Source organism: Pongo pygmaeus, chromosome 15, assembly GCF_028885625.2.
Source record: "Pongo pygmaeus isolate AG05252 chromosome 15, NHGRI_mPonPyg2-v2.0_pri, whole genome shotgun sequence".
In the NCBI taxonomy this organism is placed as follows: Eukaryota; Metazoa; Chordata; class Mammalia; order Primates; family Hominidae; genus Pongo; species Pongo pygmaeus.
Genome location: NC_072388.2, coordinates 63,858,946 through 63,883,246, shown reverse-complemented (window position 1 = coordinate 63,883,246; position 24,301 = coordinate 63,858,946). Strand labels below are relative to the sequence as shown.

Sequence of the window (24,301 nt, the reverse complement as noted above, 5' to 3'; positions counted from 1 at the left end):
TGTAGAAGATACATACATATATGATGGAACTTCACTCTATCTTCTTTTACTCATTTCCAAGGTTGTTTCCAGTTCCTTGCCATTATGAGGAATGCTGCAGTAAATCTTTGTCAATATTATGTATGCTTAGGATTATTTTGTTCAAATAGACTGACCTCGGTGGAATTATTCAGTTAAAGGGAATAAACATTGTTAAGGCTTTTAATAGATACTGATAAACTGCTTTAAGAATTTATAGACTACTCTCAGCACAATCCCTGTGGAGTAGACCTGCTCTGCAGGAGCTGTCAAAAATAAATACATAAATAAACTAAAAATAAAAACAAAGACTTTATATAGCTACCAGCAAAATTTAAAATTTTGCTATACCACCTCCAGCATTAGCACCTTTTTGTTGTTGTTGTTGAGATGGCATCTTGCTCTGTCGCCCAGGCTGGACTGCAATGGTGCGATCTCGGCTCACTGCAACCTCCGCCTCCCAGGTTCAAGTCATTCTCCTGTCTCAGCCTCCTGAGTACCTGGGATTACAGGTACAAGCCAGCACACCTGGCTAATTTTTGCATTTTTAGTAGAGACGGGGTTTCACCATGTTAGTCAAGCCGGTCTCGAACTCCTAAAGTGATCTGCCCAACTTGGCTTCCCAAAGTGCTAGGATTACAGGCGTGAGCCCCACGCCCAGCCAGCTTTAGTTACTTTTTAAAAGTTATCAGCAATTAAAATGGTAAAAAGAAATAGTACCTGATAGTTTATTTTGATTTGCATGCCTCTGATTACTAATTAGGGTGAAATTTTTCCATAACTTGTGTTTAATATTTGCATTTCCTTATGACGGTGTCTGTTTGGCCTATATCTTCTGAGATCCAATAGCCAATTTTATTAATCTAGCTTTTACTTATATTTGCCCCTTGTCTACATCATATGCTGCATCTATTTTCTCCTTTTTGCTCCTCTGTTTTGGTTATGTGAGTTTAAAATTTTAAAATTAATTTTAAAATTTAATTAATGTAAAACATATATATGTTTTATACTTAATATTGTAATCATACTATTGATTTTTCCTTTGCGATTTCCTTTTTAAGAAAATATTTAATGTGTATGGAGATTTTTGGCGGGATGAGTGATGAAAATGTTCTAAAATTGTCATGATGGTTCGCAACTGAACAGGTAAGTTGTATGGTATGGGAATTATATCTCAACAAAGCTATTATTTAAAAAAGCATATTTATTAAACTTTAGGAAACTGCATTACACATCTGTACAAAATGTACATATATTTCATATCCTATAACAAATAAAGACTATTATTATAAGGTAAATGATAACCTGTGGCTAAAATTAGAATCTGAAAAGAAAATGCTATGTTTATTATATAAAAAACTACAGACTGTTTCAGTGACTTTCTATATTATTAAAGCGTAGAAGCTCAAAGTTCAAAAACTCTACAAGGAGCTTCCAGAAATCCTGAATTTGGACCCCAGCACACATAATCACAACAAGATGAAAGCAGATATGATTATAGGGTGATAACTGCACACTGGAATCGGCCTTTTAAATCCTTTCTACCTCTTCCTGAAATTATAGGTCTCCATTCTAATCTCATTTTGCATTTCAAAGGTTCCTTTTATCTAAAAAAATCAAAAGTCTTTCCACACCATAACTGATAGGTGCAGCCATCTGTAGCTCAATTTCACAGGTAGGCAAGAAAATTCCAGGGTATGTCCCAAAGAACATACAAGAAACCAGTAACTACCAAGCCAAGTGGAAACTCACAGGCTGCTGCTTTCTTATTGCTCCACAAAACAAAAAACAAAATAACTCACTGATTTAGTCAGCATTTGAGATTTCTTAAGCCTTTTTTTTTTTTTTGGAAACAGAGTCCCGCCCTGTCACCCAGGCTGGAGTGCAATGGCACGATCTCAGCTTACTGCAACCTCCGCCTCCGGGGTTCAAGGGATTCTCCTGCCTCAGCCTCCTGAGTAGCTGGGATTACAGGCACGTGCCACCACGCCTGGCTAATTTTTTGTATTTTTAGTAGAGATGGGGTTTCACCATGTTGGCCAGGCTGGTCTTGAACTCCTGACCTCATGTTCTACCCGCCTCGGCCTCCCAAAATGCTGGGATTACAGGCTTTTGTGTTTTGTTTTTTTTTTTTTTTTTGAGACAAAGTCTTGCTCTGTCGCCCAGGCTGGAGTTGCAGTGGCACTCTCTGCCTGCAACCTCTGCCTCCCAGACTCAAGTGATCCTTCTAACTCAGCCTCCTGAGTAGCTAGGGCTACAGGCATGTGCCACCATGTCTGGTTAACTGTTTTTAATTTTTTGTAGAGACAAGCTCTCACTATATTGCCCAGGCTGGTCTTGAACTCCTGAGCTCAAGAGGTCCTCCTACTTTGGCCTCCCAAAGTGCTGGGATTATAGTCATGAACCACCATGCCCAGCGTTTTCAGCTATTAATTCCTTCTTCTACTCAAATACTGTCATTTACACATAGAAGGTAGTCATTGGCATGGAGCCACTGATGGTCACTTGCTGGGTCAGGGCATGGCCTAGACCCACGTGCTGCACTATGTAAAGCATTCTTTTTGCTTTTTAGTTAGCAATATGATCAATGCCTTTTAAAAAATGTATTTGTACATTTACCAAAATAAAATTAGTAATGCACATGGTTTTTTTTTAAAGGGCAAAGTATAATACAGAAGGATATAAAATCTAAAAAGTTGGCCAGGTATGGTGGCTCATGCCTGTAATCTCAGCACTTTGTGTGGCCAAGGAAGGTGGATCACTTGAGGCCAGGAGTTTGAGACCAGCCAGGCCAACACAGTCATACCCTGTCTCTACTAAAAATAGAAAACATTGGCTGGGTGTGGTGGTACACGCCTGTAATCCCAGCTCCACAGGAGGCTGAGGCAGGAAAATCGATTGAACCGAGGAGGCTGCAGTGAGCCGAGATTGCACCACTGCACTACAGCCTCAGCAACAGAGTGAGACTCCGTCTCAAAAAAAAAAAAAAAAAAAAAAAAAAAAAAAATCTAAAAAGTCTCCCTCCTCCTATCTTCTGTCTGCTTCTCTTCTCCCAAAGGTACCCATTGTTAAAGGGGTTTTGCGTAGGGTTCCAGGAAAAGCTGTGTACATCTCAGGCTGTGTGCCCAGGGACTGCTCCAGGCCCCGCCCCCTTACACTTCATGTTGTATCTTGGAGAGCTTTCTATATCAGCCCATGGTATGCAGCTACTGTTTGGAGAGATTTTTATTATTTAACCCTTAACCTTTTGATAGGCACTTAGGCTGCTATTAAAACTCCACTTCAATATACATCCTTTGCTAATATCCCTGCAGGCAAATTCCTGACAGTGCACTTGCTGTGTTCAAAGGGTAAGTGCCCTTATAATTTAAACGGATGGCTCCAAACTGCCCTCCAAAAAATGACTTACCTATTTACATCCCCACTAACAGTATCAAATTACCTGTTTTCTCACACTCTCCCCAACATAGGGTATCAAGTTTTTTAATCTCTGCCAATCCAATAATAAAAACAAATAGTGCCACTCTTCTGTTTAACTACAAGTGAGCTAAACAATTTTTCGTTGGATTAATGGCCACCCACTGTGGTTATGAGCAGGGCAGGGTTCAGATGCCAGCTAGTCTGGATTCACACAACCACATACTAACCCTTGTGAGTGCCAATCAGGTATTATAAAGCAGTCACTTAGTCTCACTGTACTTTGTTTCCTCATCTGTAAACAATGGTACCTATTTCATAGGGTTGTTTTGAGAATTAAATAAGAAAATATATGTGAAATGCTCAGTACAGCCCCTGGTATACAGTGACGGCTTGGGGAAGACTCTGCTACCAGTAGTAGTGGCAGCTGTAGTAGAAAAAGTAAGAAGGACAGTTCTTTCTCTGGGACCTCTTTCTTCAGCTCCTTTGCCTGTTTTTCAGCTGGGTTGTCCATCCATTTCTTACTGGTTCTTTATGATTTTTTTTTCAAATTAAAGAAATTAGCCATTCATCACTTGTTATAAATATTTTTCCCACCTTGCTGCTTGTTTTGTTTGTAGAATTTCCCTGTTTCTGTAAAATAACTTTTGTTGTCTTTTTTTATGCAAGAAATACCTATTAACTATAGAAAGATTAGAAAATACAAACAGAGGAAACAAACATCACCTGTAATTTCACATCCTAGATAGATACTTTCTATGATTTTGTAGTCAACTCTTCACTAAAAATGGGATTCCACACATATTGCTTTGATATGATCACAATGTATTGTGACTATCTTTCTACACTGCATCCCCTTTTGACTCCCAAAGTCAGTATTTTGCCCTCCTTTCAACACACTTCCCTTCTTTACAGACTCCTGTCTGTTCCAAGTTCAAGAGATGCCCTGTGTCTGAGAAGACAACACAGGCCTTCTCCCAGCCCATGAAAAAAGCCGGAAGCACCAAGATTCACAGGAACCCTTTTCCATAGACAAAGCTTTGAATGCCACCAAGCCCTCTAGAACATGTGCTACAAGAAACAATTAACCAGCACCCCCTGGAAGACTTTGACAGGTGGTGCTCCTGTTATGTGGAAATGCTCATTCCACATTTCCCTGGGATTGCAGAATTACTGCGTCTTATCCATGCCAGGGACAGGTTTGTAAAAGACTGACGGTTTTACCAGGGGCTTGACCTCACCAGTTCCAAATAAAGAGATCACCATGACCCCAAGTTTTTTTCTATCTTAGAAATGTTGGGCCAGGCACGGTGGCTCACGCCTGTAATCCCAGCACTTTGGGAGGCCGAGGCGGGCAGATCACCTGAGGTCCGGAGTTCGAGAACAGCCTGACCAACATGGAGAAACCCTGTCTCTACTAAAAATACAAAATTAGCTGGGCGTGGTGGTGCATGCCTATAATCCCAGCTATTTGGGAGGCTGAGGCAGGAGAATCACTTGAACCCAGGGGGCAGAGGTTGCGGTGATCCATTGCACTCCAGCCTGGGCAACAAGAGTGAAACTTCGTCTCAAAAAATAATAATAATAACATAAAAAATGTTTGACTTGGGGAATTCCTGACTTCCCTACTGGTCGTCAAGGCAGAGACTGTGCAGGCTCCAGAGTCAGCACACTTGCTGACAGTACACTTGCTGTGTTCAAAGGGTAAGTGCCTTATATGCCTTAATACTGACACCTAAAGCCCAGTGGGCCCAGGCTGGGAAAATGAGACAGAGACTCTGCTTACTTTAATTCAGTGTCAGAAATGGTCACAACTCAACAACTCAAAGGAAATTAAGAAACTAAATAATGAGGCTCAGGGCCGGGCGCAGTGCCTCACACCTGTAATCCCAGCACTTTGGGAGGCCAAAGTGGGCGGATCACCTGAGGTCAGGAGTTCAAGACCAGCCTGGCCAACATGGTGAAACCCTGTCTCTACTAAAAATACAAAAATTAGCCAGGTGTGGTGGCACGCGCCTGTAGTCCCAGCTACTCAGGAGGCTGAGGCAGGAGAATTGCTTGAACCTGGGAGGTGGAGGTTGCAGTGAGCCGAGATCGCGCCACTGCACTCCAGCCTGGGAGACAGAGCAAAACTCTGTCTCGGGGGCAGTGGGGAGGGGAGAAGATGGGGGGTGGGGGGCTCAGAAACAGGAGAAAAAAATATGGGGAGGGGCAGAAAATAATCTCATCTTTTACATTTGAGCAGTTACATTATCCAACTAAGTCCGAAGAATAGCTTCTCTCTGGACCCAGGGATCTCATTCCAAAAACAGATCAGCAACCAGCAGGGCCCCATGACTTCCTCTCTCCCACAGGTCTACTCAGAGACACCTGCTCTCACATCAAGTACACCAGAAAGATGGTGCAGGAGTTAGCAGGCAGACTGAGGTTTCAAGAGATAGATAGAGAATGTTCCCAGAGTTTTTGTTCGCTAACTACTTCAGTTTTGCATTCCCATTTGAGACCCCACAGAAACGAACGTGGATTTCTCTACTTCAATGGTGCAGGTGGAACAAACTCCCATTTAGGCTTGTTCAATGAATGTAAAATAAAACATTTCTAATGGTGACAACTCTGCAGCTAGTCAGACATGGCGAGTCTCTTCTCCATGGGTTCTGGTTCTCTACCTCTTTACGCAGTTGCCTTTCCTGTTGCTGTTGTAACAGTGACTGTTGCAACACTGAGGGTTTTCAGCTCTGCCCTGCACCCAGAGGAGGTGGCAATCACCACAGAGCCCAGGACAGGAGTGGGCTGCTCCTTCCAGATAACGCAGAAGCAGCGCCCACTTCCTCCCCGCTCCCCGCAGCAATTTCAAGGAAGTTCATTCTGTCGCAGCCAATTTGAAGAAGCAAAGAATGACACTAAACCAATGAAACTAAATCTTACTCTGCATTCGCATGCCCCATGGCATGAGGTTCCACACTGGGCACTCAAAATCCAGGATAGACAGAGCTCATTTCAACCCCTCTAAAAAAGCATGCTGGGCTTCCAGACTTTGTGAGTAGTGGAGGGAAATCATCCAGCCCCAGTGAACAGCTCCCCAGGCTCACCTTGGGCGTGCAGTGCGCGGTGGAGCAGGGGCAGGAGCCCCGCCTGCCAGAAGGAGTAGCAGCCATCCACCAGCTTGTTGCAGCGGCCCTGAAATCCTCCTTCAAATCGCATCTGCCGGCTTGTCACCCATTGCTGAGGAGACACGATGGGAAAGGCAGTTGTAGGCTAAAAGAGACAAAGTCCAGCCCGACAGGATCTCCAGGAGTCAATCTGTAGGATGGAGGGTTTCCCACCTCATGGCTTCTCGGCACTCTAGTTTTGGTGCTCTGCTTTTCTTTCCTTCCCTCCCCACACTGCCATAGACACAGTGAAGCATTTAAGCCAACGCTGTAGAGGCATCCAGCACTGATCTCTGCTCAATGCCTAGCAGACAACTACCTTTTCCTGGGTTCCAAAGCAGTGCCAGTGCTGAGAGGATAAAGAGGCCAAGCTGGTTTGTAAGGAGACCTTCCAAGTCTCTTAATAAACATGGCTTAAGTTGGAAATTGAAGGCAAGACTACCAGTAGCTCATTTCTCATTACTTCCCTGCTCCAGGGAGTTTATTAAAAGCAGATAAATGGAATTTGGTACTACATTTCATCAGATGATCTCAAACTGCTACTGACTTTTACTTGGCACCTGGGGAAATTTACCCAAGGTCTCTTAGCAAGTCACCAGCAGGCCTGAAAGCAGAAGCCATTCATTCTAATTACCAAATGACAACTCTGCCCAGTCTGTGGCTGATACAAGAAAATCTTTTACTTTGAAGCTGTAAAATAGGTCTTGATGTCACTCAGTGGTCACACATGATACCACCATTCCTTGCTTATCTACAAGTTTTCTAAACACGCTCTACTACAGAGATCAAGATAGTCATGGGTTTGGTCCCTCGGAATGAGCAGAACCAACTGGCTGAGCAGATATGACATTTCCATTTCCCTCCCTAGACCACCTAGGCCATTCCAGCCACGGACTTACAGAGCTGCCTCACTCAACTGAAAGGGTACAGGGGAGGGTACTTCCTGTTTCTAGAGTCTTACTAGGTAAAGGTCCTCAAAGGAGCCACTGGGACCCTTGATGGAAGTGGGAGCCAGCCCTCCCCTGAAAGCTGTTGTTTAGATTATATCCCTCTTCAAGGCAACACCTGCCCATAGAGAGTCACAGTCACAAATTCTTAAAAGAGACAGAAAACACTGTACTGCAGGTTCAGGTACTAATATATCCTCAGTTGATCTTAAATGAACCAGGGCTTCCAGCATGTAATGGAAGTGGGCTAAGCATTACTCAGGCAGAGAGAAAGCAGGCACTGCAGTGGGAGTCGGTTCCTCATTTCTACTTACCGCAGGGCTTAAGTGTTTTTAAGCAGACTAATTTACTTTTTCCAGTGCCTAAGCCCATGGATTTGTTCTGTTTCCTTGGGCTATAGGAATTCATACTTCAGATATGGGTCCTACTTCTCCCAAAGCAAATGGAAAGGAGTAGTTTGGGTTAGAGCAGGGGTCCCTAACCCCCGGGCCATGCCAGGCTGCAGAGCAGGACATGAGTGGTGGATGAGCCAGTGAAGCTTAATCTGTATTTACAGCTGCTCCTCACTGCTCCCATTACTGCCTGAGCTCCACTTCCTGACAGATCAGCAGCAGCATTAGATTCTCATAGGAGCGCAAACCCTACTGTGAACCGTGTATGCCAGGCTTCTAGGTTGCACGCTCTACATGAGAGTCTAATGCCTGATGATCTGTCACTGTCTCCCATCACCCCCAAATGGGACTGTCTAGTTGAAGGAAAACAAGCTCAGCGCTCCCACTGATTCTACATTACGGTGAGTTGTATAATTATTTCATTATATATTACAATGTAATAATAGAAATAAAGTACACAATAAATGTAATGTACTTGAACCATCCTGAAACCATCACCCCCTGTCCCACCCCCAACCCCAGGTCCATGGAAAAATTATCTCCCACAAAACTGGTCCCTTGTGCCAAAAAGATTATTACTCTGGGTTAGAGGAACACTAACATTTATTAAGTACCTACTATGTGCCAGGCTGTTTATAAATGTTCTCTCCTTTAACCTTAAAAAAATAAGGATTGTTATCCCTACCTTATAAAAGAAAAAAATATCAAGCTAAAAGAGATGAGACAATTTGCCCAAGGACTCATGTCTCAAATGTAGTAGGGACAGGGTTCAAATCTAGAACACTGTCATCATAACTGAGGCACCCCCTCATCACATTCCTTATTTCTGCCTGGGAGATGGGACTTTTTTGTTTCATCCCTTATTGGTGTTCAGATTTTAAAACATCTGAGAAACTCTTAAGTTCAGCATACAAAGTTGGCTGTTTCAGCATGAGCCTTCAAGCCTTCACGAATCTTTAAAACGACTACGCCGGGGGAGGCTTTCTGAAGGTGGAGGCAAGACACTGCTGGTTACATCTCTACAGGGTACAACAGAAACTCTCTAGGAAGCTCACGATGGGCTGAATAACGGGAGGCTGGCATCTGAACTCAGGGAGAGGAGGTGCATGTCAGTTGCAGCTGGTTTGCTTTGAGGTCATGGTCAGGGGGTACATGCTCCCCAAATGACATGACGGGGAATGCCTTCTCCTTGGTGGCCGTGGAGGTGTGTGTGTTTGTGCACCCACTGATCATTTAACTACAATCTAGTGACTCCCTGAAGCTGACTGCTTTCTGAGTTTCTTCCGAATACTGGCCAGGAGCTTGGGGTCCAGACATAAATGTTGGGCTGCCTTCTCAATGCAATTAGCCAGCTCTGCCTAAACAACTCATTTAAAATGTAGGTACTAAATGTTTACACACTGCAGCAGGTAATAGAAGTTTGGTTTCAAAATGCTGCAAAGCTCTTCTTGTAACTTTTCCTCTTAGGGGGTTCTTTCTATAACACACGATAACCTCTAATTCTACGAAACTGAAGTATAAGGAAGGTACTCTGGTCACACCAGATGTCTGCAGGACACAGTCTATGTAGTCTACACACTATGTAAAAAGCTCTAAGCAGGAAGACAGAAAGGCAGAAGGGGGAGCCAAGACAGAGCAGCTGCTCACTCCTTCCTCTGTGTTGGAACAGAGCTAACTCTGTTAGCCCTTCCCATAGCCAAACTCTCCTGAAGCCTGCGTGTCTGAGTACAATCACATCACCATGACCTGGGGCCTGAGAAGAGGATGGATCAAAAGATACTTACTAATAAGCTCTTCAAGTTCAAGGAACGTTCCCTCTTGAGGATTACCAGTGCGGCCAGGCCACAGAAGGTATAGCCACCATGGGCTTCCATCCCTGGTACCCCGCCAATGCCACCTTCCCAGTTCTGACACCTAAGAAGAGAATGAGAAAAGCAGAATGAGTGGCCAGTGACTGGATGTACACAAGACCAGGACCATCCTAGGTGGCAGAGAAAAAGTTCACTCAGATTAATGTGTGAACCATCACAACTATGAATGAAAAGATGCCAACTAATAAACTTTTGGAAATGTTTTTTCAAAAAAAAAAAGCTGGGCCTGGTGGTGCCCATGTGTAATCCCAGCTGCTCAGGAGACTAAGGCAAGAAGATCACTTGAGGCCAGGAGTTCAAGGCTGCAGTGAGCTATGATCACACCATTGTGCTCCAGCCCGAGTGAAAGAGCAAGACTAGGTCTCCAAAAAAATAAGTACAATAAAAACTGTAAAATGTTAAAAACCCAGACACTTAGAAACAGCCTACTTGTGTAAGAAACATAATAATTCAAATTATTACTTTTTGGGAAAAAGTTATAAAATCATATATATACATATATGTACATATATACATATATATACACACATATATATATAGTGATAACGATCAAGTTAAAATAGAATTGAAAAGTGATTGTTGATTCTAGTGATCTTTTATTTTTGAAACAGGGTCTTAACTCTGTTACCTAGGTTGACTGCAGATCACGGCTCACTGCAGCCTCAACCTCCTGGACTCAGGCAATCCTCCTACCTCAGCCTCCTGAGTAGCTGGGACTATGGGCGTGCCCCACCATACCCGGACCATTTTTTGTATTTTTTGTAGAGATGGGGCTTTGCCATGTTACCCAGGCTGGTCTTAAATTTCTGGCATCAAGGAATCCTCCCACCCCAGCATCCCAAAGCACTGGGATGCCAGGCATGGGCCACCACACTTGGCCTCTGGTGATCTTTGAGTGCAGGCCTACTGGTAATATTTTTCCTTTTTGTTTTTCTCTTTGTTCAAAAAGTTTTTATAATGAACCTTTATACTATTCAAAAATAAACATTATTTTTAAAAATTATAATTAGGCCAGGTGGCGATGGCTTCTTAAACAGCCTGCAGAACCATGAGCCAAATAAACCTCTTTTCTTTCCGAGTTACCCAGCCTCAGGTATTCCTTTATAGTGACACAAAATGGACTAACACAAGAAGGACAAGAAATAACTGACTTAGTAGAATACAGAAACCTTCCCTACCCTAAGGATAGGGATGGGAGAGGGGCAACAAAAAGCAAGGTGATCTGCTCCAATAAAAGGCTCCAGGATTAGAGATATAGGGAACCTCCACAAAGTGGAATGCATTTGAACCAAGTTTGTTGATTGCAAACTTATATAAGAATCAGACCTTTAAGTCCCCTACTCAAATCCAGCAGAAGATGGGAAGTTTCAGAGGTTTAATCAAAAGGATCTGAGTTCCAGAATATCCAACAAGCTAAGAGGAGGAGGGAGCACTGTACCAAATGGGATTACGCGAGAGTCAGCAATCTCAACCCAATATCCCCAGCCCCATTCCTCTGTGTATTTCACACAAGGCTGCCAGTTTCATACCCCAAATGGGAATTTAGAAGATTCCTCTCTGAGGGAACTGATAAGCCCAAGGGAAAAACCCTACAGACACTGCTTTGAGAATTCCCCAATGAATGGCTTGATCCTGCCCACCCTTGCAGAGCTCCCCAGCAGCTTTTCAGTGCTGGACCCTTAAATATGAACAGACAGCTGTAGACTACCAGACATTTGACCGAAGTCTCTACTATGAAAGAGAAGGAGACCAAAACAAACAAAAATAAATTGGAGGAAATAAGACAGGGAGCAAAAGAAAACTTTTTAAAGTTGTATGTTTAGATAAAATATTATATGAAGTAAGACTATTGAGAGGACAATATATCCCCAGAAAAGAACAAGAGAGTATATAAAGAAGCAGTCAGGAAGTAAAAGTAGTCAGGGAGGAAAACTAAAAATAGGATTACAAAAATAAAAACAAGAGGATTAGAAGATAAATACTAAGAGAATCTCTCAAAGTATAAGAAGAAGGATTAAGAGATGGAAACGAACCATACAACGAAGTATTTTTATTTTTATTTATTTTTGAGACACAGTCTCGCTCTGTTGCTGAGGCTGGAGTACAGTGGCACAATCTTGGCTCACTGCAACCTCCGCCTCCTGGATTCAAGTGATTCTCCTGCCTCAGCCTCCTGAGTACCTGGGATTACAGGTGTATGCCACCAGGCCCAGCTAGTTTTTGTATTTTTAGTAGAGACAGGGTTTCACCATGTTGGTCAGGCTGGTTTCAAACTCCTGACCTATTGATCTGCCTGCTTTGGCCTCCCAAAGTGCTGGGATTACAGGTATGAGCCACTGCGCCCAGCAGTATTTTTATTTTTATTTATTTATTTATTTTGAGATGGAGTCTCACACTGTCACCTGGGCTGGAGTGCAATGGCATGATCTCGGCTCACTGCAACCTCTGCCTCCTGGGTTCAAGCAATTCTCCTGCCTCAGCCTCCCGAGTAGCTGGGATTACAGGTACCCACCACCACACCCAGCTAATTTTTTGTATATTTTGTAGAGGCTGGGTTTCACTATGTTGGCCATGCTGGTCTCAAACTCCTGACCTCGTGATCCGCCCACCTCGGCCTCCCAAAGTGTTGGGATTACAGGCATGAGCCACCACGCCCAGCCTCAAAGTATTTTTAAAAGTCAGACAATCAAATGTACTAATGGGATGTCATATTTTTAAAAGGCTGGCCAGGTGCAGTGGCTCATGCCTGTAATCCCAGCACTTTGGGAGACCAAGGCAGGAGGATCATTTGAGGTCAGGAGTTTGAGACTAACCTGATTAACATGGCAAAACCCCGTAAAAATTAGCTGGGTGTGGTGGCGCACACCTATAATCCCAGCTACTTGGGTGGCTGAGGCAGGAGAATCGCTTGAACCTGGGAGAAAGAGATTGCAGTGAGCCAGACTGCACCACTGCACTCCAGCCTGGGCAACAGAGCAAGGCACCGTCTCAATAAATAAATAAATAAATAAATAAAGAAGAGGCTGGGCACGGTGGCTCATATCTATAATCCCAGCACTTGGGGAAGCTGCGGCAGGAGGATTACTTCACCCCAGGAGTTTGAGACCAACCTGGGCAACGTGATGAGGCTTTGTCTCTACAAAAATTTAAAAAATTAGCTGGTGGTGGATGCCTGTAGTCACAGCTACTCAGGAGGCTGAGGATGATCACTTGAGCCTGGAAAGTTGAGGCAGCAGTGAGCCATGATCATGTCACTGCACTCCAACCTGGGAGACACATAAGACCCCATCTCAAAAAAAAAAAAAAAAGGCCCAGCGTGGTGGCCCACGCCTGTAATCTCAGCACTTTGGGAGGCCGAGGCGGGCGGATCACTTGAGGTCAGAAGTTCGAGACCAGCCTGGCCAACATGGTAAAACCCCGTCTCTACTAAAAATACAAAACTTAGCTGGGCGTGGTGGTGGGTTTCTGTAATCCCAGCTACTCGGGAGGCTGAGGCAGGAGAATTGCTGGAACCTGAGAGGCAGAGGTTGCAGTGAGCCGAGATCATGCCATTGCACTCCAGCCCAGGTGACAACAGCAAGACTCCGTCTCAAAGGAAAAAAAAAAGAGCAAATACAGAAAACACAAGAGAAGAAATTATCAAAGAAATACTATAATAAAGATTCTTGGTACTAAAGTATATGCACTTCCAAATCGAGTGCCCAGCACAATGAATAAAAAATAAACCACATCAAGATTCATCATCAAGTTTCCAAACAAGAATAAAGATTCCAGGCCAGGCGAGGTGGCTCATGTCTGTAATCCCAGTACTTTGGGAGGCTGAGGAGGGCAGATCACTTGAGGTCAGGAGTTTGAGACCAGCCTGGCCAATATGGCGAGGTGGCAAAAATACAAAAATTAGTCGGGCATGGTGGCAGGCACCTGAGGTTGCAGTGAGCTGAGATTACGCCACTGCACTCCAGCCTGGGTGACAGAGCAAGACTCTATCACACACAAAAAGAATAAAGATTCCAAGCCTCTAAAGAAGGACAGGATGGGGATAGAGAAAGAGACAGAAGAAAAAAACATACAGAGAATTAAGAATCACAATGGCACTGCCAGGTAGTACAGCACAGTGGAATCCATTTGATTTCTTTGTATTTCTGCTTAATATAAAATTTAAAGGCTGGGTGTGGTGGCTCACGCCTATAATCCCAGCACTTTGGGAGGCTGAGGCAGGCAGATTGCTTAAGCTCAGGGGTTTAAGACCAGCCTGGGCAACATGGAAAAACCCCATCTCTACTAAAAACACAAAAATTAGCCAGGTGTGGTGGCATACACCTGCAGTCCTGCCTACTTGGAAAGCTGAAGCAGGAGGATCACTTGAACCCAGGACATCAAGGCTGCAGTGAGCCAAGATCATGCCACTGCACTCCAGCCTGGGTGACAAAGTGAGACCCTCTTTCAAAAAATTAATTAATTAAATTAATTAAATTCAGTATCCCACCACTTGACATATAAGGAAACTATGACACGGAGCAGTGGAATAACTTGTCCAAGCACAAAGCTGATTAGAAATGGCAGGCTGGCCATGGTGGCTCACACCTGTAATTCCAACACTTTGTGGGGCTAAGGCAGGAAGACTGCTTGAAACCAGGAGTTCAAGACCAGCCTGGGCAACATAGTGAGACTCTGTCTTTACAAGACATTTAAAAAATTAGCTAGGTGTTGTGATGCACACCTGTGGTCTCTGCTACTCAGGAGGCTGAGGTGGGAAGACTGCTTGAGCCCAGGAGGTCAAGGCTGCAGTGAGCCGTGATCATATCACTGCAAGCCAGCCAGGGCCAACAGAGCGAGACCCTGTCTTCAAAGAAAAAAAAAAAGCCGGGCGCAGTGGCTCATGCCTGTAATCCTTGAACTTTGGGAGGTCAAGGTGGGTGGATAGCCTGAGCCCAGGAGTTCAAGCCCCACCTGGGCAACACAGACAGATCCCATCTCTACATTTTTTTGTTTAAACATTAGCTGGTTATGGTGGCACACGCCTGTTGTCCCAGCTACTTAGGAGGTTGAGATGGGAGGACTGCTTGAGCCCAGGAGATGGTGGCTGCAGCAAGCTGTGATCATGCCACTACACTCCAGCTTGTGCAACAGAGCAAGACTCTGTCTAAAAAAAAAGAAAGAAAGAGAGAATTGAAAGAGAGATAGAGAGGAAGAAAGAAGGAAGAGAAAAGGAAAGAAAGGGCAAAACTGGGATTCAAACCCAGGCTGTCTGAGTTCCGTGTCTAGTCCATGCCTAACCAATCAACCCCCCTGCAAATGACAGCTGTACACTGAACAAAATACAAAAAAACCGCTTCCTGAGGGCTCAGCTGACTGAAAAAAGGCAGGCAGATTTTGGTGGAGTTTGAAACTTGGACAGTTAGTCCCTCCCTTCCCCCACAAATTTTTCTCTCCGGTTTGCCCTCAGGATGGCAGCCGTAGCCCAGGGCGGCAGCAGCCGGCCAGGGGTCAGGGGTCAGGGGCGGGCAGCCAACACTCTAATGGGAAGCCAACCATCCTTCTGGCAGGAAGATGCAGGCTGCCAGAAACTGAGGACGAATCCAGAAACAGGAAAGTCAAAGAAGAAAAATCCCAAATTCTGCATTTAAACTCAGTTCAAGTTTCCACATACGTGCTGGGGAAACAAAGCAACTTCTAAGCAAGAACTGAGCTCTGAGCTGCTGCAGGAGTGACAGTTTGCAGCTTGAGTCTGACCAAGTTGACTGCCTGCTAAACTGAAAACATCAACACCTTTTGGGGCAAACCAACAGAATCCATACCGTTCTGTTGTATGACACCTCCACCATCATATCACAATGTCCAGGACACAACACAACATCACTCAGCACAGGAAGACTCGTGGAGCTGACATGCCAACTCCAGGACACACAGATGTGGAAATTCCCAGACAAGTAATTTAAAGCAGACATTATAATTACATACTTACCACAGCAAAATGAAGAAAAATACACTCATAAAGAATAAAAAGACGGAAAATCTCAGCTGAGAAACACAAAATATAAAAGAGAACCAAACACAGGCAGTGCCTACTCTCCAGCTCTCAACTATAGCTACCTTACCATTGAGCATGACAGTCCTCAATGAACTCTGGTTACTATTATCAGCCTTATTAACAATGACATTGGAAGCTAGAAGATAACGAAGCAATGCTTACAAATTCAGAAAGACTACAGTTTATACCATTTCCAAGTTAGAAATCTCTAACCAAATAATTAAGTGTGATTAGAACACAGATACATGCAAGATATTAAAAATGTATCTCCCAGGTACCCTTTTTTGGGATCTGTTGGAGTACAATACTTCATGAAAATAAGAAAACCAAGAAAAAGGAGGACAGGGACATCAACAAAGGAGAGAAGTGAAGTGAATTTCATGCTGAAAGGAAGCTTCGGGATGCCTGCTGTGTAGCAAGCTGAGCGCAATCTGTCCAGACTGAAGCAGGAAGGCAGAGGGCTCCAGAAGGGGCGACTCAAAACGCACATGTGCACAGAGACAGGTTTCCTAAAGGGTTTGACTATGTTTAGAGTAATTTTTTATAGTTCTGACAGACAATTTGGGAAGGAATTCATAAGTACATTCATGATATATCCATTAACTCCAGGAAAATGAAACTCATACAAAAAAGTAAATATGATCTCAGCATATCATCTGGTATCACTGTAAATTATATTTATATGGTAATACATACTACTTTGATAAAAATAAAAATTTTTTAACTAAAACTATCTCAGCGGCTATCATTCCATCATAGTATATATGTGTCTACTATACCTTTTGCTTTTTTTTTTTTTGAGACAGAGTCTCGCTCTGTCACCCAGGCTGCAGTGCAGTGGTGCCATCTCGGCTCACTGCAAGCTCCACCTCCCAGGTTCACGCCATTCTCCTGCCTCAGCATCCCGAGTAGCTGGGACTACAGGTGCCTGCCACCACGCCCAGCTAATTTTTTGTATTTTTAGTAGAGATGGGGTTTCACCATGTTAGCCAGGATGGTCTCGATTTCCTGACCTCATGATCTGCCTGCCTTGGCCTCCCAAAGTGCTGGAATTACAGGCGTGAGCCACCACGCCTGGCCTGCTTTTTTTAAATTATGAAATATTTGAAGCATCCAGGAAAGTACAGCAAACAAAATATTGAACATACATGTATCTAATACCTAGCTTAGAATTAGCCATATACACTTCAGGTCTTTGTTGTTGTTGTTAACTATTACAGCTGAAGCATCCTATGCAGACTTATCTCATTTCCTTTGCTCTCCCCCCAGCAGGAATCACCATGCTAAATTTGGTGTTTATCTTTCGTATACATGTTTTTATATTATTACCACGATTCTTCTCAGAACCAATACAGAATTCTCTTGCATGTTTCAAATTTCAAGTAAATGTGCTAATCTGTATGGTTTTTTGTATTTTTTTCTTTTCATTCTTTCAACTCAACATAGAGATTTTTCCATATTGATCCATGTAACTCTAATTCATTCATTTTGACTGCTATATTATATTCCGATGCAACTATACCACACTTACCCATCTTGTGCTTATGAGCACTGAATCTGCGTCCAGCTTTTGGCTCTTATAAACAAGTCCTGTGCTCCTCTCTCCCATTCCTGTGTGCAAGGGTTTCTGTGGGAGTGGAATTACCGGGTCCTACGCAAGGGCACCTTTGACATACTGTCAGATTGCTCTAAAAACTGGTTAAATCAATTCAGGCTCTCACTAATATTGTTTACCAAAGTTTTTTATCTTTGCCAATCTAAAATATAACATTAAAGAAAGTTTGGAAAAAAGAAGACATTTTAAGTATTTAAAAAAATCATTAGATAACCCTAATGGATCTCCTGTGATTTTTGTATCCCCTTCCAAGTCCCTCTGCATTTTCTTTATTTTTCTGAAGTAGCGTCGTGACCGCCTGCTCTCCAAGAGGCCAGGAGAAACTCTGGCTTCTCTCACCTTGCTATCCATTCAGCAGTGCCCTCAAAGAGGTCTGGAGTGATGATGTTGGTCAGCGAAGCTACGGAGGCAGCACAGTACGCGCTTCTGGAAAGACAGAAACGGGAAACACATTAAGCTCTACGGAAGAGCTAATGAGGCTCAGTGAACTCCGCGGGCGGACTGCTCGCCTTGCCTAGTAAGCTGTAATCACCTCCTGTCCTCACTCTTGGCACACGGTCAGTCCTCCTGGGTCTCCAACTGAGAGGTGTGACATTCTATTTGGATAGAGCTGCTCACGGCATGGCTTCAGTGAAAGAACATGACATTCTATTCTCCCTACCTCCACACGGTCCAATCTACATCAGAGGAAATAACAGCCGCATCAATTCATGTCAAAAGTGGATTCAGCTCTTCTTTCAAAGACCTATGATGGTGGCCATCAATCTATGGTATCATTCAGGTACTTCTGATATGCTCATTCATTTGGATGTTAGTACTGTTTCAGATCCAGGATTTCTGTTTACAGCCTTGACACATTAAAGATTAACTATACTTTTTCTGCAACAGATAAACTGCAAAACAGGCCACCAATTTGTAATAGATCAAACAAGGATAGGAACAGGTGAGTCCACTCCAATACAGTCCTTAAACCTCTAGAGGGAGAAAAGAGCCTTGATTTCAAACCTCTCACCAGTACACACACAGACACACGTTAAATGAAAAAGGCGCACGTCTATATTTTTTGTTTTGCTTTTGTTTTGGTTTTTATTGAGACAGGGTCTCACTCTCTCGCCCAGGCTGGAGTGCAGTGGTATGATCTCAGCTCACTGCAACCTCCGCCTCCTGGGTTCAAGCAATTCTCCTGTATCAGCCTCCCAAGTAGCTGGGATTACAGGTGCATGCCACCATGCCTGGCTTATTTTTGTATTTTTAGTGGAGATGGGGTTTCACCATGTTGGCTAGGCTGGTTTCGACCTCCTGACCTCAAGCAATCCACCTGCCTTGGCCTCTCAAAGTGCTGGGATTACAGGCATAAGCCACCGCGCCCAGGCTATTTTTTAAAAAAATATTATTAGGCTGGGCACAGTGGCTCACGCCTGTAATCCCAGCACTTTGGGAGGCTGAGGCAGGCGGATCACGAGGCCAGGAGTTCAAGACCAACCTGACCAATATTGTGAAACCCCGTCTCCACTAAAAATACAAAAATTAGCTGGACATGGTGGCGTGTGCCTGTAGTCCCAACTACTCGGGAGGCTGAGGCAGGAGAACCACTTGAACCTGGGAGGCGGGGGTTGCAGTGAGCCAAGATCGTGCCACTGCATTCCAGCCTGGGCGACAGAGCGAGACTCCATCACAAAACAAAACAAAACAAACAAACAAAAAAAAAACCACACACACAAAAAATTATTATACTTGATTTAGGATCATTCTTGCTGTTCCATCCTCCCAGCCCTACTTCTTCTCGGGGCACATTTTATTTCAGCTTCTCCCTCTGTCATGGAATACACACATAGACTGCCTTTCCTTCCCCTCTATGGTTTTTTCAAATACCCAGCACAGGGAAGACAAAAATCATTGGTTTGAATTCTGTTCAAAAATCCTTCTCCTGGCCAGGCGTGGTAGCTCACGCCTGTAATCCCAGCACTTTGGGAGGCTAAGGCAGGTGGATTATTTGAGGTCAGGAGTTCGAGACCAGCCTGGCCAACATGGTGAGACCTCGTCTCTACTAAAAATACAAAAATTAGCTGGGCATGGTGGCCCATGCCTGTAATCCCAGCTACTTGGGAGACTGAGGCAGGAGAATCATTTGAACCCCAGAGACGGAGGTTGCAGTGAGCCAAGATCCCACCACTGCACTCCTGCCTGGGCAACAGAAAGAAACTCTGTCTCAAAACAAAACAAACAAAAATTATTTTCCTAAGGGCTCCTAAGAAACATAAAAGAAGGGCCTAGTTTCCATCTTTTTTTTTTAAGATACGATCTCGCTTTGTTGCCCAGGTTGCAGTGCAGTGGCGCTATCATGGCTCACTGCAACCTCAAACTCCTGGGCTCAAACTGATCTTGCCTCAGCCTCCTATGCAGCTGAGGCTACAGATGCATGCCACCACACCTGGCTAATTTTTAAAAAATTTTTTGTAGAGAGAGGGTCTTGCTGTGTTACCCAGGTTGGTCTTGAACTCCTGGCCTCAAGTGATTCTCTCATCTCAGCCTCTCAAAGTGTTGAGATTACAGACATGAGCCACTGCACTCGGCCCTGGTTTCCATCTTACTCAGTATAGACATAACATGAAGTCAGACTTACTGAGGTATTCCAAAGAAGTCTCTGCAGAAGCTGCATGCATTATGATCCTACCAGCATTTTTAGCAGCCAAAGGCACAGTGGAGGTTTAGTTCCACCAGCAGGCATTGGGAGCACACAAGAGTCACGAGTGCCAATGCCAAATGTGATCATCTACCATCAGCTAATTTTGAAGATCTGATCTAATTTCCTTGCAATCGTGGGCCTCTTAAAGAGGCTCAAATGCATTTGCTCTTGAATCCTATTGTGACTTGTGAGGTAGGAGGCGACCTGTAATACAGTTTGCCTCTCACAAGTGTGAGGACTAAGAAGTGATGACAGAAGACACAAGTCCCAGGTCTCACGCTGAGATGGGGAGGAAACGTAATACAACCTTTTCATGTATTTCTCCCCCTTTCCCTCCACCCAGTCATCGCAGCTCTCAAATTTGAATTTGTCCACTAACTTTCCATCCTTGCTGCCATCACCCAAATCCAAGCCTTCTTCAACCTGGATCAGTCTTCCTGCTCTCTCTCCCTCCAGCCCTGAAACCAGAGGGCTTTTATTGGAACACTACAATCCATCACTGCAATGGGAAAACTTCTAAGAAAATACAAATCAGATCACATCACTAAACTCCAGACTCCATAGGAGATTTCAGGGCCTCTGTAGCCTGTTCCCAGCCTGTCCCTCCAGCTCCACTCATCCCCTGCCCACCAAGCCATCTACGCTTCAACACTGAACTTGTCCCTTCTTGAGCAACACATGCTCTCACCAAACTTCTGCAAATGCTAGATCCCTGCCTCCACCTTATCCTCACAGAATGATCTAGATTATATAACCTAGATTAAGAGGTCAAGAATAATGACTTCTTCCTTTCTTAAGAACTGAGAAAAAATGGTGCTTGCTATGAGTTCACTGTGATTTGATTTTTTACAATACACTGAAACTATAGACCCTTGAGTAGGCTCATCTCTGAAACTATCAGCAGTGTAACAGAGCAGAAAGATCATCCAGAGACTGCTGTCTATCCCAGAAGGGCAGCGAGCTAGTCTCCAGATGTCAAACTCTCCCCTGTCACTGCTGCTTTTCTCAAAGTCAAATCCAACCAAACAAGCACTCCTGAGGACTGGCTGATGCTTCCAGGCAAAGGACAATGAAAGAAATGCCAAGTGAAAAATGATGGAATTGGGGTACTAGAAACCAGGCAAAGCAAGGAAAATGGATGCAATCTGCTAGCTTTTCTCCATCATTCATATCTTTAATCCTTTATGTAAATAGAAAGCACGGGCACGAATGGCAGAGCATCACCCAAAGAGCAAAGGTCAGGGCTCGGCAGGGGAACCAAGCTGCCTTACTGGAGAACTTTCCTAGCATTTATCTAGAACATATAAATAAAGAGCATAGGGGGAAAAAAAAGTGCTGGAATGAATAAGATAGCAAATAATCATAGCTGCAAAAGGTATATGATAAAATACCAAAAGGATCTTGCTATGATTTGCTTGCTTTTGCCTAATAATCTTAGTAGGTTTTTAAAAGCTACGTTTCAAGACTGTGCATATTTTGAGGGAATAGCAACAGAACAGCAATGAAAATGTAGTGAACACGAGGGAAAAAAACTCTTTTAACATTTTCCTTAAGAAGAATCAACACATACTGATTTACCTCAGTAGTTCTACTGGCTTCACTGGTATACACAGATCCTAATCTAATTTTTTTGGGTGGATTAGACAAGTTAGAGATAGAAGAACATCTTGAACTAAAGGCCTTTGCAGCCTGATTACCTGCTATTATCTGTAATGTATTTTATGCTCCACAATGTTCGTGGTTTTTTCCTCCCCTATAGTTTCAAACCAATGGTTAAACCAGATGCTTAAGCCAGAATATTAATCAACTTGTGTAGAAGCAAACTCATTTACACATAGGCAGTAAGACAGCTTTGCTATAGAAACCTCACAAAATGTATTTGTCAACTAAATAATAAGAAAATGGCATAAAATCTCAATAAGCCACTGTCTTAGAGAAATGGCTTATTCAATGAATTCCCTGTATGCCTCATAAGTAATCTGCCAGGTGAGGAAGCAACTTGCTTGGTACATCAGACACTTATGGAGGAAAATAATAATTTCGAGCTAACTGGCACCAATCAGTTAATGCGATTTTATTGCACTGCACCCTCCTGGCCCACAAGGCTCTCTGCACCTCCCAGAAAAACCCTCATGTGCCTCAGGAGGACCTCAGGGGTTAGACATTCTCATGATTTCATCAAATTCACTCAGAAGGTATTTACTGAGTCCCTGCTGGACCTTCCCCTCCATTCCTATCTCAGAGAGGTGAAGGAATACATTACACCATACAGTTATCTATATTGTGGTATGTCATTTTATACCAAACAAATGTATTTTTAATTTCTAAAACAAAAGCATTTGTTTCTGTCTTATATTTTCACATTTACATAAAATAAGTCAAGTGAACATGACACCTGAGGACATCTGCATCACATCTGAATGATTCTGACGTGTCACTGACATGTCATCCCATGTGTCATCCTGGGACAAGCAGCAGCTTCCCCATGATGTTCCTTAGGCTTGGCATCTCTAATGGCAGATGAGCTCTAGAGTCAACTGATGTGGCAGCCTGTGCAAAACCCCACTCACCTCACATCCACCTCACCTCCGACATGCATGAGAAAGGAGCCGTCAGGTTGCTTCAGGGAGTACAAATACTGAAGAAGCTTCTCTCTGAGAAACAGGGAAAGAGGCAGGAGAGGCAACAGTCAGTGCGTGTCAGCAGGCGGGGAACTCCTCTGGGTTTCTGTCACTGCTGGCTTTCGCTGTACCTGTTAATGATGTCATAGGCCTCCTCGGTGCCAATGATGCACAATGCATTGACTGCTGCATATGTGGGTGCAAGGTGTGGATACTGACCGGGGCCTCCTCCAAAGCCACCTTCTGGGCTCTGACACAGCTCCAGGAACTGACACACACTAGGTACACAGCCAAAGGGCAAAAACAAAGTCAGAGAGCATTCATGTCAAAACACCAAATTCCCACTAGATTCCATGCCTTTCCAATGTTCCCCCCCTCCCTCAAAAGTTGGGGGGAACCTCTCCTCCCACCTGTTGAATATAACCTCTCCCCAAAGGGCTTAATTCTCTCCCCAGCTATCATCATTTCTGTCTGCCCTCCTCTGAGTTTTGTACTTAAGCGCTTGCCTGGTCATGATGCAGGGAACACAAGGCTGGGAAGAAACCGACTTTCGTGGCTATGGGGTAAGAGTCTCCCGTGCTTCCCACACAAACCTTTCCCAGACTTTCCACTCAACTCGCTGCCCTGGACCTGTGGTACCAGCCTCCTCCTCCTTGCCTTTGGGAACCTCCCAGCCTTTGAATTTTGCCAAAACATGGTGCTCAACTGCTTCTTTCCACACTAACCATCCTGGTCAGGATCCATCACCTAGGCCTATCATGAACATGTAAAGAGAGGTCTTCTCACTCCCATTGCCACCTAAGCCTCTGTGGGCCACTGATTTCTACTCCACCAGTAAGAAGCAAGTTTTTTTGTGTGTTTGTGTTTTGTTTTGTTTTTTTTCTTGAGGCGGGGTTGCCGTCGGTCACCCAGGCTGCAGTGCAGTGGTGTGATCTCAGCTCATTACAGCATCCGCCTCCCAGGTTCAAGGGATTCTTTTGCCTCACCCTTCCAAGTAGCTGGGATTACAGGCATGCACCATCACGCCCAGCCAATTTTTTGTATTTTCAGTAGACACGAGGTTTCACCATGTTGGCCAGGCTGGTCTTGAACTACCTGACCTCAAGTGATCCACCCGCTGCAGCCTCTGAAAGTGCTGGGATTACAGGTGTGAGCCACTGCATCCGGCTGAAAAACACATTTTTAATGGAGCCTGCTTCCATGGCTGGAAGAATAGAAGAGAGGCAGGCTGCTCTCATGCTCACCTTAATTGTGGTAAACATAAGAGGAGCTGCACTGACTCACCGTGAGAATGCCTCCCAGTCTGCGGGTTCTTGGAGAATTCTCCACACTAATTCAAACAGGCTCCCATTCCCTCGCTGAGGGGAGCTGTTTTCTGAGGGTTTGTCTCCAAGCCTGGCATCAGGCTGCCCAGAGGTTACAGTCTTGCTTTAGGTGAAATCAAGAGAGCCCTATCATCAGTCCAGGGTCTTCCGAAGTGCACCAGAAAGGGTGCCCCAGGAAAGCCCTGGTTATCAAGCTGTTTCTCCACAGCTCAGCAGGGTCACAGCCTTC

At 44.2% G+C, this 24,301-nt stretch overlaps 1 protein-coding gene across 1 annotated transcript in view; it reads right to left on the bottom strand.

Annotated features, from left to right (window-relative positions):
* The window catches only part of FNTB (farnesyltransferase, CAAX box, beta), an 80,298-nt gene that overhangs the window by 11,358 nt on the left and 44,639 nt on the right, over positions 1-24,301 (bottom strand). Inside the window, exons 5-9 of the mRNA XM_054449900.2 lie at positions 22,879-23,025; positions 22,697-22,780; positions 17,780-17,866; positions 9,708-9,837; positions 6,525-6,657 (exon numbers count right to left, since the gene is read on the bottom strand). Of these exons, the coding sequence (XP_054305875.1) occupies positions 6,525-6,657; positions 9,708-9,837; positions 17,780-17,866; positions 22,697-22,780; positions 22,879-23,025 (581 nt within the window). The remainder of the gene's footprint in view (positions 1-6,524; positions 6,658-9,707; positions 9,838-17,779; positions 17,867-22,696; positions 22,781-22,878; positions 23,026-24,301) is intronic.